This window comes from Erpetoichthys calabaricus, chromosome 4 (assembly GCF_900747795.2).
Source record: "Erpetoichthys calabaricus chromosome 4, fErpCal1.3, whole genome shotgun sequence".
NCBI classification, from domain to species: domain Eukaryota; kingdom Metazoa; phylum Chordata; class Cladistia; order Polypteriformes; family Polypteridae; genus Erpetoichthys; species Erpetoichthys calabaricus.
Window position 1 is genome coordinate 71698345 of NC_041397.2, and position 13472 is coordinate 71711816.

At 36.5% G+C, this 13472-nt stretch overlaps 1 protein-coding gene across 1 annotated transcript; it reads left to right on the plus strand.

Annotated features, from left to right (window-relative positions):
• The first annotated feature begins 8040 nt into the window (after positions 1–8040).
• On the plus strand, positions 8041–10652 carry LOC114650114 (cationic amino acid transporter 3-like). The gene is given in 3 exon segments (XM_051926156.1): positions 8041–9204; positions 9206–9442; positions 9445–10652. Coding segments are annotated over 3 exon segments (1908 nt in total). The 5' UTR covers positions 8041–8097; the 3' UTR covers positions 10009–10652.
• The last annotated feature ends 2820 nt before the right edge of the window (positions 10653–13472 follow it).

The following is a 13472-nucleotide window of genomic DNA, read 5'->3' on the forward strand; positions in this document are numbered from 1 at the left end:
AATTGTCCTGTTGTTTCTGGTGGGGCAGTCAACATACTGAAAGAAGGAAGTCAGAGTCCACTCCAGTGAAGTATCATTGAAATAGGCAGAAATGGCAATGAAAGCCTCTGGGTGTTGCATCTGGATTCTCGTGATTGTTGCAAGTATGATGTCACATGCTTCTCTACATCCGCCTTTGGAGGAATGTAAACAACAACTAAAATGGCATGAGAAAACTTCCTGAGCATGTAGTATGGACAGACACCCACCGCTAACATTTCAGTGTCCTGACAGCAGAATGTTTCCTTAAATGTTATTGAACCTGCTTAAACCATTTCAGTGTTATGGGGGTCAATGCAAGGCAGAACTTAATACAGAATGGGCCAAAACTGAGTGTTCAATATATTAAGAGAATAAATTTAGTATACTGAATAAGAATCCATACAAGCTCTAAAAAATATAATTGCCTTTGTGCCTTTCTAGCAAACTGCTATGGTGCAGTGCACAAAAGTAATTGAAAAACATTATTAAAATAATCGTTCACCAGAAATAATAATTAAGCATCAGATCAGCAAACTAATTAAACATAGTCACAATGTAATTAAACAAAATTAATATTACATCAGCATTTCCAATTATTACATTCTTTCCTATGCTTATAATAAATTAAAATCACTCTTAAACCTGCTGGCCTGCTTGTCATACTGTACATGGCACAGACTCTGACATGCAGATACAATTCTCTAGTATGAACTTTATTTAATTGGTTATTAACAATTGCAAGAAAAGTAAAGATTGATCTATCTATCTATCTATCTATCTATCTATCTATCTATCTATCTATCTATCTATCTATCTATCTATCTATCTATCTATCTATCTATCTATCTATCTATCTATCTATCTATCGTATTATTCTGTGCACATATTTTTTTATGAAGGAGTATGCCAGATGGTGTGCCAGTCTATTGGTGTGATTAGGTAAATGCTAACATATGAGTTATGTGGGCATCAGAAAGTGTTTTCATAAAAGCATCCATTGTAATTTTTTTGCAAATGCAGTCCAAAGAAATGAAATGGCAGTATATAAAAACAAGTCTCAGTTCTTGCTATTTGCACCCAAACACACAAATACAGTGGATTCAGAAAGTATTCAGATCCTTTCACTTTATGCACAATATACTGTGTTACAGATTAAATTTTAAATGGATACATTTGCTGTTTCAAAGCTACTCCAACGTTATCTAGGCTGTATGCTTAAGGACTTTGTAGTGCACTAGTGTAGTTGCAGGCACTCTGGAGCAGGTTTTCTTTAAGTGTTACAATAAACCTTTATTCAGCTTTCAAAGAAGTCAGTCACGGAATAAGATGAGAATGCAGAACAATTCTTTATTTGCACATGGATATGCACAAATGTCTCCGTCCATGGAGTGAGCAATTAATTAAACACACAGGTGTTTAATCCTCACAGGTGGCGCAGTGGTAGTGCTGCTGCTTTGCAGTAAGGAGACTGTGGAAGATTGTGGGTTTGCTTCCCGGTTCGTCCCTGTGTGGATAACGCTTTGAGTACTGAGAAAAGCGCTATATAAATGTAATGAATTATTATTTTATTATTAAACAATTAATTCCCTTTTATACTTTTCTATTACCATTACCTTATCTAATACAACATGCCATCTAACTCTTAACATGCAGAACTCTGTCATCTTAACCAATCAACTGCAGCCACCACTAACTTCGTATACATGTCAATTCTTTCACTATTCTAACAATTTCTTCATTAATAGGGATATCTTAAGGGATTTTCCATTGCTACTATCATCAGTTCATAATAATGGTGTTTGGCTTTCTCACTTGGTTGTCCTTGCTTTTTAAGGGGTGTTTAGTACTCATTTACTTCATGGTTCATCTAAGATGAGATAAAAGCCTCACATGCTAAAGCTTTAAGCCATGTTTAGTTAACCATGTTAGCACCCTGTTGGTCACCTTCAGTCCTTTTCCTTATGTTTTAATTAATTCATTATCTCAAATTCATGTGTAATCATTTCTAAAGATTATATATTAACTAAACATTCCATAAAAGTACCTCTCTGGATTTGGCCATATTCATCCTTCCCTCAGTTTTGGCCAGTCTCCCTGCCCCTACTGCTGGGAAGCATCCCCACAGTATGATGCTGCCACAAAAAATGCTTCAATGTAGGGATGGTATTAGAAAGATGATGAGCAGTGCATGGTTTTCACCAGACATAATGCTTAGGGTTCTTCCCAGAGAACTCCACTTTGTCTCATCACAGCAGAGAATGTTTTTCCTTATATCTTTTAGATGTCGTTTGGCAAACTCCCAGAAGGCCTTTTATTCGATCAGTCAGTCATTGTTATATTTAATTGATTTTCAAAATTTAAATAGCTGACCATTTTTTCCTTTTATTTAGCATTTAGCAAAGTAAAATAGGGTCAAAGACACATTTTTAGGAAATTAAGACATATTTTAATGTTTTCAGTATATTTATATGCATACTTTGTTTTCTTTTAATTAACTTTTTCTGTGGAGTTTGCTTTCTTCATTGTATCTGAATACAAACAACTGATATTGAGCAGAGCACACACCAGCACAAATGCCACTTAGAGGAGCAGCTACTTCACTGTTACCCACTTTTGTACTTATCAGTGAATAACTGCTAAATAACTATAACATTAAAACATACAAAAATATTTAATAGGAAAAACAATGCATTTTTACCCATCTAATATCTACATTTCTTCTTCATTCAGTAAAAATATAATATAACCTCTGTAATTTCTAGATGGTTGCAAAAAACATAGAAACTGGTAAACCACGGCTTGCTTCATTGAGTTAGAAGTCCAATTAAGATAAAAAGTGGGGTGGGAGAAAAACCTGCAGCACAGTGTGGCCTTGAGGACTGAACGTTAAGAACCACTACTCTAGCCACTCTACCATAAATGCCTGATTAATGGCGTGCTGCTGAGAGGTTTGTCCTTCTCACGGTTTCTCCTATCTCCACAGATGACTTCTGAAGTTCTGTGAGAGAGACCATTTGGATCTTGGTCACCTCCCTGTCCAAAGACCTTCATGTCTGGTAACTCAGTTTGACTGGCCAGCCAACTCAAGGAAGAGTCCTGGTGGTTCTAAACTTTTTCCATGTCAAAACTATTGAGGCCACTGTACTTCTGGTATGGTTATGTACCCTTGATCTGATGTATGCCACACTACAGTGATCCATAGAGAGAGTTCCTTGGACTTAATGGCCTGGTTTTTCTCCAGATATGCAGTGTGAATTGTGGGATCTTACTGTATATACACAGGTGTGTGCCATTCTAAACAATGTCCTGTCAATTCAGATTGCCGTAGGTGAACTCCAGTCAAGTTCTAGACACATCTCAGGGAAAATTCAAGCAAACAGGGTGCCCCTGACCACAGCAAACTTGTTGAATAATTTTTTTAAATTTTTAGTATTTACCTTTCTGAAATCATGTTTTTAGTTTGTCATTATGGGTTATATTGTGTGTAGATTAGTGGTCAAAATTGGTAAATGTATCCATTTAAAATGAAACCTACAACACTGTAATCTTAGAAGGATAAAGCTTTAAGCTAAACCCATACTAGTGACTGCTTAAGTTGAACAGAATACAATTTTCTTTCATAGTTATAGATTATAGTATAGCCATTCACCCCCTGTAAGTTAATATGAGATAGACGTTTCTTGCTATATCAGTAATACAGTGTGTTAATTGAGTCAGTGTGTTTGGAATAAGTCTTATTGTTAGCATGGACTGATAGAGACTCATTTGCAGTTTGTGAATGGGACAGGCCAGCGTTTCCAAACCTTTAAGTATTCGCAATCTGAGTTTTCATAACAGTTTTAATCATGCCCCCCCCCCCCCAATGTTTTTTTGAAAGGAGCCCACTAATATTAATTTGTTCTCTTTTAATTAATGATATATCATAGATGCATATTTTATTATACCTACTTAACTTTTATCGACATTTATATAACTATATTTATTTTTCTAGTATCAGAGTGTAGTTTAAGTTAATTTGTTTTGGTTTCAATAGATGTATTTTTCATATTTTCGATTCTTGTTTTCTTTTTTTCACATCTCTTTTTGTTACTTCCTGCCTCACAGTTTGAGAACCACTGGGATAGGCATACAGTTTTCTGACCGTTTAGAAATGGTTCAACTATATAAGCAAACTTAAAGAAACGAAACAAGATATAAGCTATAAAAGAACTTTTCTTTATTTTGCAACATGTATAATTTTTGTGTGAACTGTTTTACTTTGAACTTTTCCTAAAGCTTTTAAAAACGAAGATATTTTGTCTTTGGAATCATTTCAACTTGTCACACTATTGCTAGGATACCATGAAGCAAACTAAAGCTGCAAATTTTGGGTAAACAATAACGTGTGCATAAAGTTAAGGGTTCTGAATACTTTCTGAATCCACAGTATATCATTAAATATACAGAAACAAAAGCTTTATTGCTCAGTACATAACACATTCTCCCTGTTTCATTCAGCAATCCAAAGATGTTCAGCTAGGTTATTTATTGTCTGAAATGTGCTGTGTAATAAATGAGGTTTGCTTTTGAATGTGATCTGAGATGAACTGGTATCTACCCTAGGTTTGGTTCCTACCTTATGCCAGAAATATTTGTATAACACTTTTTAATAATAAGGATGTATCTCAAAATGCTTTACAAGATGATAATGAAAAAATAAAAAGGAAAGAAAAATAATTAGAGATGGATAAAAATATGAATGAATAAATTACATACCAAAAATAATAGATAAGAATAAATCACTACACAATTATATAGCATAGATATACAGGTAATAGAAACAGTATCTTAGTCCTTATCTATAGATTAATTTTTAAGTCTATAAAGATAAGTCAGATTTTATGCTCAAATAGTCGTGGAGATATAGAAAAAAAAATAAACAAAATGTCCAGGAGCGATATGCTGGAGAAAAAACAAAATCCACAGGGGTTCCAAGGTCAACAGACATCCCTGCCACCACTGGGTATTCCACCTAACAAAAATGTTCTTAACACTAGAATCCCTGAAGCCTACAAAAAACTTGTAATCCCAGGCCACCTTAAATTCCTTCGCACCTCTCCTTTAGCATCTTTCTGAACAATGTTGTTTTTCAGTCTTGCCTGTACCCCACGTTATGGTGCATGATACTGAAAATACAGAAAGACCTCTTTTTGGGTGCATACACCGTCAGTATGGCACTGCCAGATGTAAACACTAGCGTGGAGAGTTGCTCGCATACTGATGTAACTTAAGCTGCAGGTGGAAGTGCCATTTTACTTTATGGTTCCAAACAGAGCTGTGTTGTGGTGCAGCAGTCTATTAGCCAGCAAAAGCACTGTGAAAAAGCTGTCTGTTGTTACGGTTCTGCCTTTGTCCAGAAACTGCTCCATAAGTCTTTGTTGTCAAAGCGCAAATACCGCATAATAGTCTGATAACGGTCACAGGACATTGTATCTTTGATTGCTGGTACAACAAATAGTTCTGAGCAGACATCATCCACAGCATTGCTCTTATGAAAAGAATGGATATAAACACCATCAATTCAGAGAGGGAGAGGCAGCAATTAAAATGCTCCACTTGAGCCTGGGTTATCTCTATTGGTAAAGTATTACAGATTTTTGTTACATAACAGCATCAAGCCACCTTACGTTTTATTTTATACTTAGCTCTTGAAATAATATTGTATTTAGAAAGGCACTCCATAATATAGGAAGGAGCAAGAATTTTTGGAGCTTTATATACCACTAACAGTATTTTAAAATCAATTCTAAGGGATACAGCAACCAATGTAACAATGCTGAAATGGATAAGATATGCTCAAATTATCTTTTTCTGGTTAAAATTCTTGCTGGTTCCTTTCTCTGAGCTAAATGTAACCCAATTGATGTCATTCTTAAATAGACCCATTAGGAGTGCCTTACAGTAATCTAGTCAACTAAAAACAAAAGCATGAATTAATTTCTCAGCATCTTGAAATTTTATGAGGTCTAACTTTTGCAATGTCCCTTAACTGAAATAAAAGCAGTCCTAGTAATATGGTTAATGTGTGATTTAAAGTTTAAGTCAGAGTCCATGATTACACCTAAATTTTTTACTTCTGCCTCGACTTTTAATGCTAAGGGATCAAGTTTATTTCTGAAACGTTCACTATTTCTATTTTGCCAACTATGAAGATGCAACTCCCTTCAGAACAATGTAGGGGCATTTTATACTGTAGTTCCTCACAGAGGAGTCCTGATGAGTATAGTTAACTGTGCCCTGTCCATCCTCTGTATAGAAGGAAAACATTTTATACATTAGGCATAAATAGCATATTAGCATAAATAACCATAAAAGTAATTAATAGATTCTGAAGCATTAGATTTAGCATAAATTAGAATATTAAGCAAATAAGATAGGTCAAGCAAATGGTTAACTAAAAAATCAGTCATATTACATTTTCTAGTAAAAAAGGAAAATTACCAGTATTAAGAGAGGAAGAATAGAACAGGACAAGAATGATGCACAGAAACTACCCGAGGACAGAAGAAGGGGGGACCAGGACACCTGTGTTCGAAGGTTAGGAAGCTGAGGAACAATACCAATGACACAATACAGAAAAATGGTCCTGGTAGGCACGTGAGAAGCCAGCTGGGATAGTGAATCAGCAGAAACAGCAAAAGGCATTGCTACTAACAAGGTCAAAATGATGTAATGCATAAAAAGTTAAATTAGTGTATTCATGTATTAGTATAAAAAAGTCTAGAGAAATATATAAGCAACCTTGGTGTAGATATTACTGCAAGTCAGGCATACCAAACAAATGATTAAATAAAATCACATGCCATATTTCTTTTTAATTGAAGCGTAGCTTTAAATCATCATTATAAAATAGCTTGAACACCAAGGGAAAGGAAGTGATAAGGGACTGACCAAATATGGGAGAAGGACCATCTGCCCAGCCTTAGACCAATCAAAAATAAGCAAAATAGAAACTAAAAATGGACAATAGACAGTAAAAATACCAGAGGGGCCAGCTGCAGGGAAGTCAGGAGATAATAATGGTTCCCATGGGAACTCAAGGTATCGGCCGGACAGGAGCAGAGGGGAGTCAGAGAAAAAGAGCAAATGAGCTAATTTGAGCGAGGTTGGAGTGATAAGAAATGACTATATCAGTTTGTAGTCCGGAACTGTTTGGGGCTCAGCTCAATTTGGCCGTATTGGGTTGAGTCTGTGTTATTATTATGGTTATTTTATTGCAATAAAATTATAGACTCTGTTTGCCTATCCTGAGTCCAAATAGCCTTCATTTCAGGTAAAAAGCCTTCTGGTGACAATTTTTCGCCACGAAAGATTTGGTGACCCCGACGTGATCGGGGAAGGCAGCTGCGGGATCCAGCGGCAGGGACGGTGCTCTATGATATGAACACAGATGGTGTCCACACAGAAAGGTAAGCGATATTTCGCTAAACTTGTTTGTGTAAAGTTTCAAAGAGTGTCCGCTCCTCCAACGGAGACAAGAGGCATTTGGCCTCTCTAAAAAGAACAAGGTAAGGGAAAAAGGGATGGGCATACAGACTTAAATGGAATGTGTGGAAGACTGTACAGTTAATGTGAATGTGCTTGTATGAATGTTGAGTGCAGTAAATAATGGAAATTAAGGTTTAATGGAGAACGCTCCGATCCGGTAGACGGAGGACGGGGGGCTGTACTAGTAATGGGTAGTGTTGAAATCCTATCAAACACTAAGGTTACTGTGACGACGGCAAACCGTGTATAGATAGGAGTGAAATTGCTGAACTAACACCACCTTGCTGTAGCTGTATATGTTCTCCAGTGAGACGAGTGGGGTGGCATAAAATTCCCGCCCATCTCGAGAGGGAGCCAGTTTTAGGGAAAACTATAGCAGTTCCCTCTGACTGTGCCCCAGCAAAAGAGTTGGTTCAGGTGCGATTGAAGACCTATCGTGCCGCCCTGGATTAGAGAAGGATACCGCGGACTGTATACATTATAGAAGTGGCTTGGTTTTCTTGCCTGCTTGCACTTTTCGTCACTGACCTGTCCCTGGCTGCATTTTAAATGGTATTCATCATGGTAAGTAAAAAGATGAGTAAATTTGGACAGATGCTACTGCGAAGACGTACTCTAGATTTCAGTGTAGAGGAAACTCGATTTGCACGCTGCTTGTCAACAATTGATCTAATTGCACTGGGTGTTGGAAGCACTCTGGGTGCTGGTGTCTATGTACTAGCAGGAGAAGTAGCCAGGGATAAGGCAGGACCTGCTATTGTTCTTTGCTTCCTAATTGCCGCTTTATCCTCTGTCCTTGCTGGTCTTTGCTATGCAGAATTTGGTGCCTGGGTTCCAAAGACTGGTTCTGCTTACCTATACAGCTATGTTACAGTTGGAGAAATCTGGGCGTTTATAACTGGCTTCACTCTGATTCTTTCCTATGTCATTGGCACTGCCAGTGTAGCTCGTGCATGGAGCTCCACTTTTGACACTCTGATAGAGGAAAGGATTTCTTCTTTCTTTAAACATTCAGTCTCTATTAAAGTGCTAGGTGTTTTGGATGAATATCCTGATTTTTTCGCTTTAATACTTGTGATGCTGTTGACAGCATTACTGGCATTTGGAGTGAATGAATCAGCACTTGTAAACAAGATTTTCACTGGAATAAAATTGGTAGTATTGTCATTTGTCATCATATCTGGATTTGTGAAGGGAGATGTGAAGAACTGGAGTTTGGGTGAAGAAGATTTTGCAAATTTCACAGGTTTAAACAGTACTCAATTTGGAACAGGAGGTTTTGCTCCAATTGGATTTAGTGGAGACTTGTCGGGTGCAGCCACGTGCTTCTATGCATTTGGGGGTTTTGACTGCATTGCCACCACTAGTGAAGAAGCAAAAAATCCCCAGCGCTCAATACCTATAGGAATTGTTTCTTCTTTGCTGATCTGCTTCTTTGCTTACTTTGGTGTGTCTGCAGCCTTTACACTCATGATGCCTTACTATATGCTTAATGACCGGAGCCCTCCTCCCGAAGCCTTCAGATATGTGGGTTGGGGTCCAGCACACTATATTGTTGTAGTTGGCTCTCTCTGTGCTCTGTCAACGAGTCTGCTAGGTTCCATGTTTCCCATGCCAAGGGTCATCTATGCCATGGCAGAAGATGGCCTTCTTTTTACGTTTTCTATCTCGAATGAACAAGAGAACTAGAACTCCACTTCTGGCTACAATTGTGTCTGGATTCATTGCAGCTTTGATGGCTTTCTTGTTTGAGCTTTCAGACTTAGTAGACCTTATGTCAATTGGGACTCTCTTGGCCTATTCTCTTGTGGCAGTTTGCGTACTCATTCTCAGATACCAACCAGGTTCTCTTAAGAATGATGATAAATTTGAAAGTATGGTAGAGCTAAATGGAGAGAAAAAACAGCAATGAATGATGCTGATACTGCAGATGAATATTCTGATGGAATTAAGCCACTGAAAAACAAGTTTCATGTTGCACTTCTGTTTGTGCCAAATTCTGAAATTCCAACCAAGATATCTGGAGTAAACGTCTATATTACCACAGCTGTTATCTTTGCCATCTTCACTGTACTTTGCTACATTTTGGCTATTCAACTTGATAGAATAGCAAATGGTGACATTTTGTGGATTGCATTTTGCTCTGTGCTGGTAGTTATGTCCCTTGTTTGTACCATTATTATCTGGAGACAACCTGAGAGCAAAGAATCCCTGTTGTTTAAGGTACGTTTTCTGCCCATCCTTCCACTGATAAGCATTTTTGTAAATATCTACCTCATGATGCAAATGAGTGGTGGCACCTCGGTGCGCTTCAGTGTCTGGATGGCTATCGGTTTTATTATTTATTTTGCTTATGGAATGTGGAACAGTTCGGAATCTGAAAAGAATGAAAATGCCAATCAGGCAAAAACTTTCATATATCGAGGAGAGGACTCGGCACTCAGTGCCACTCTTGCTTAAGGAAAGAGGGGTATGGAGTGTTCCTGTGCCCAGAACTCACCATAGCATCAAGTTGCTAGGAAAGGCAGCTAATGGAGCAGTGTGAATACAGTATCGCAGTACAGTATTGTTAATGTATTATATTGTTTATATCTGTATTTATTGTATATATGTTAATTAGTGAAGTTTGAAAAATTAATAGCTGTATAGTTGTAAACACTGTTTTCATTGCCTATTTGTAAATGTGCTTTATTTCGCCACTTCAATGTCTTGCTCCTGTTAGATAGTATATACAGTGTACAGTATATTTGACAATATTGGTTTGTTTTCTTAAAATCATACTACTTTTACTTGAGCCTTTTGTGCCTGATTAGTCAGTTGTTTAACTGTGAGAGTAATCATCAATCTGTTTCCCTAAGGAAAGAGAGGGTAATGGGAATGCAGAGCTCAGAACAGGAACTACAAAATTTTATTGCAGCTTATGTTTGTTACATACAGTATTGTGTACATATAAATTTCTGCTTTTTGTGTTTTAAAGTATGGCCTAAAGTAATGACCTTTTTTAAACATATCTTAACAAGTGGGTTTTAAGGTGTGTACAGGAAAGTCAGTGTGATATTCTTAAACTGTATGATCTTATCCCAATATTCCCAGTTTATACTGTAATCATATGACACAACAATCAATTGGTATTTATTTTGATTCTTGTAAAATACAAAAGGTTTACATTAGATCTTCAGTCATCTTTGAAATTATAAAAGCCTATTGGGAAAGTAGAAACAGGGCAAGAAAGGATAAGCTTGGGGCCATGAACCTCTTAGCGTTTGAATGTTCTAGGAGTGAAGAACCAAGATGGAATGATAATTGGGTGGGTGCAATTTTCACAATATTTTTTTTCTCTTTTTTTTGTTGCTTGAGATATTTATTGTGCATTTTTAGTACATTTTAAAAGCTATTGGATTATTTTTCACCTTTTTGCTACATGCACTTTTTGGAACTATTTTAGCCATTTATTGCACAATAAATTATATCTCTGTGTCTGCATCTTTTAGTGTTCCACTGGCCTCTATGAACAAACTGGGGTTTGCCAGTTTTATCTGATAGGGACCAGAGGGCCTGACACCAGCAAAAAATATTTCTGTTTTTCCTTTTATTAAGCTTGAGGAAATTACTACTCATCCATTCAGAAATACAAGTAAGACATTGGATCAGAGGATACAGAGCTACAGTGTCATCTGCTGTTATAGATAAGTAAAGCTGAGTGTTACCTGCATAACTGTGGTAGTTCACCTTGTGTTTCGATATTATCTGGCCTGAATGGAGCATGTACATTGAAAATAATAGCGGGCCCAGAATAGATACATGTGGTACACCATATACAATAACATGGATCCCTGAACTGCAATCACTACAACTAAAGAAGAAAGGAAAGGCTATATGTCCCAAGGATTTTTAACAGAATTTACAAAGTTAGAGAATGTATATAAAGAAATGATGTAAGAGTCACACTTAAAACATTAAGGACTAATTGTTTTCAATAAGAGTGTATTCTGTTCTAAATTTTTTGTCTATAAATGCAGAATACAATTGTTCTAGTACAGCAGGCCAAAAAGCTGTATAAACTGCTCCATCACTTCTACAATAAACTCATATAGCCGGACATTCACAGGATATTAGGACCTTTTTTTAAGACATTACATTATGCATCATTGCTTGTTTACATTGTCTTATGCTGTGTGTCACTTAAGAAGGGAGCTTGCATGGGCTACCTGCATGTGTTTACTTTGAGAACTCTGTTTTTTCCATCGGTCCAAGCACATTTAAGCAGCTTAATTTGAACTCTTCACTAGCCTGGTATGAATTATCCTGTCTGTAAGTGTACCCTATTTCTTTCATGTTTGGTTCTGCCTTGTACCCACTGATGCCTAGTTATGTTCTGGCTCCACATAATCCACATCTGGGAAATGATGTGTACAGATGGATGGATGGATGGTCCTTGTTATGTATCATAGTATTCCCAAGTGCAATGAAAATGGAGTGATCACAACGTCTTCCTACATGTTCTCCAGGAAATGAACACAATTGCATGATGAAGTTATACATTCAGTCAATGGAATCTAACTAAACAATCATGACAGCAGAGTAGGTAAGAATAACAGAATCTAAAAATGTCTGGTGGGGTTTAATTTATTTAAGAAATTAAAGAAATCTGAAAAAAAGAAAATCTAATTAGTAAATTCAACGTCCTTCAAATGAAATAACGATTAACTTAAATAACAAAACTCTGTATGGCATTTGAAAATATGGATTTCAATGGTAGATTCCTATGCATAACAAATAGCTCTTGTCATGTGACATATAGACCTGACTGCCTAAGGGATCTCTTTTATGTCAAGAGAAAAAAGACAAAAAAGGAGAAAAATCAGCACTCAAAGAAAGGATTTTGTTTTAGCCCATAGTAAAGGGAAATCCAAGCAAAGCTGCCTCTTTTAGATTTTTAACAATGTTTAGATTCTTTGCAGCCAGTTCGTTTCTGCATGTTTACGAGGAGGTTGTTTAATACCCATGAAAGCCACAGTATTCACAGGATCTTGCAAATGATAGTAATTCATCATGAGCTTTAACGAATTGTTCTGTCTTATGAAAAGGTACAGAGACAAAATACACTGCAGCTTTTGTCTAACTTGAAAGGAACTATTATATAAACTTATAAGGATTACATCAGTTGAAATTCAATAGTTACTTTTAAAGTTTTTATAAAATATTTCTGTGTCCAGCATTTCAAAGCATAAGATGACATTTACTATGTAATATATTACAAGTTAGTCTAAAGAGATTATCACATATGTTTCATTTTTGGATTCAGGAAATAGTGGGGTTGATTATTTCCTTTGGGGTCCTTGAGTTACAGATTTTCAGTATTGGTTTGGACTCACAAAAATGTGAACACACTGATCAAGGCTAAAGAACACACTGTGACTGCTGAAAAAAGCTGCTTTCTTGTTCTTGCTTTGTGATTACTGTTTTGCATGTACTGTATTATGCATATGTTTGCCCTGTTTATTGCTACTTCATTTAAAAAGCTACAGGAAAAGCATGAAGAAAATTTCCAATACAAATACTGTGTGGTAGAGCTCTAATACACTAGTATTAAACACATTTTGGAAGCAGATTTATTTATTCTTATGCTGGCAGCTCTGTGGTGCCAGCCTAATATGACCCGAACTTGAAACAATCATGTTTGAAAAGGAAAGAATGAGTGGACTTACATTATTTATTTAATCCATAAATTATTTAAATTACTTCTTTATTTTTTGAGAATCACATTGGAGCAAAGCAGGGTTAAAAGTCAGAAACAGCAACTAGTTATCTGGAGTTCTCATGTGGTACCTGTTTTCTGGAAGATTTTCTTCAGGTTTTCTCATATCTCAAAGACATGCAGTTAAAGTTATTGCCAAATCCAAATTGGACTGGCAAAAATGGAC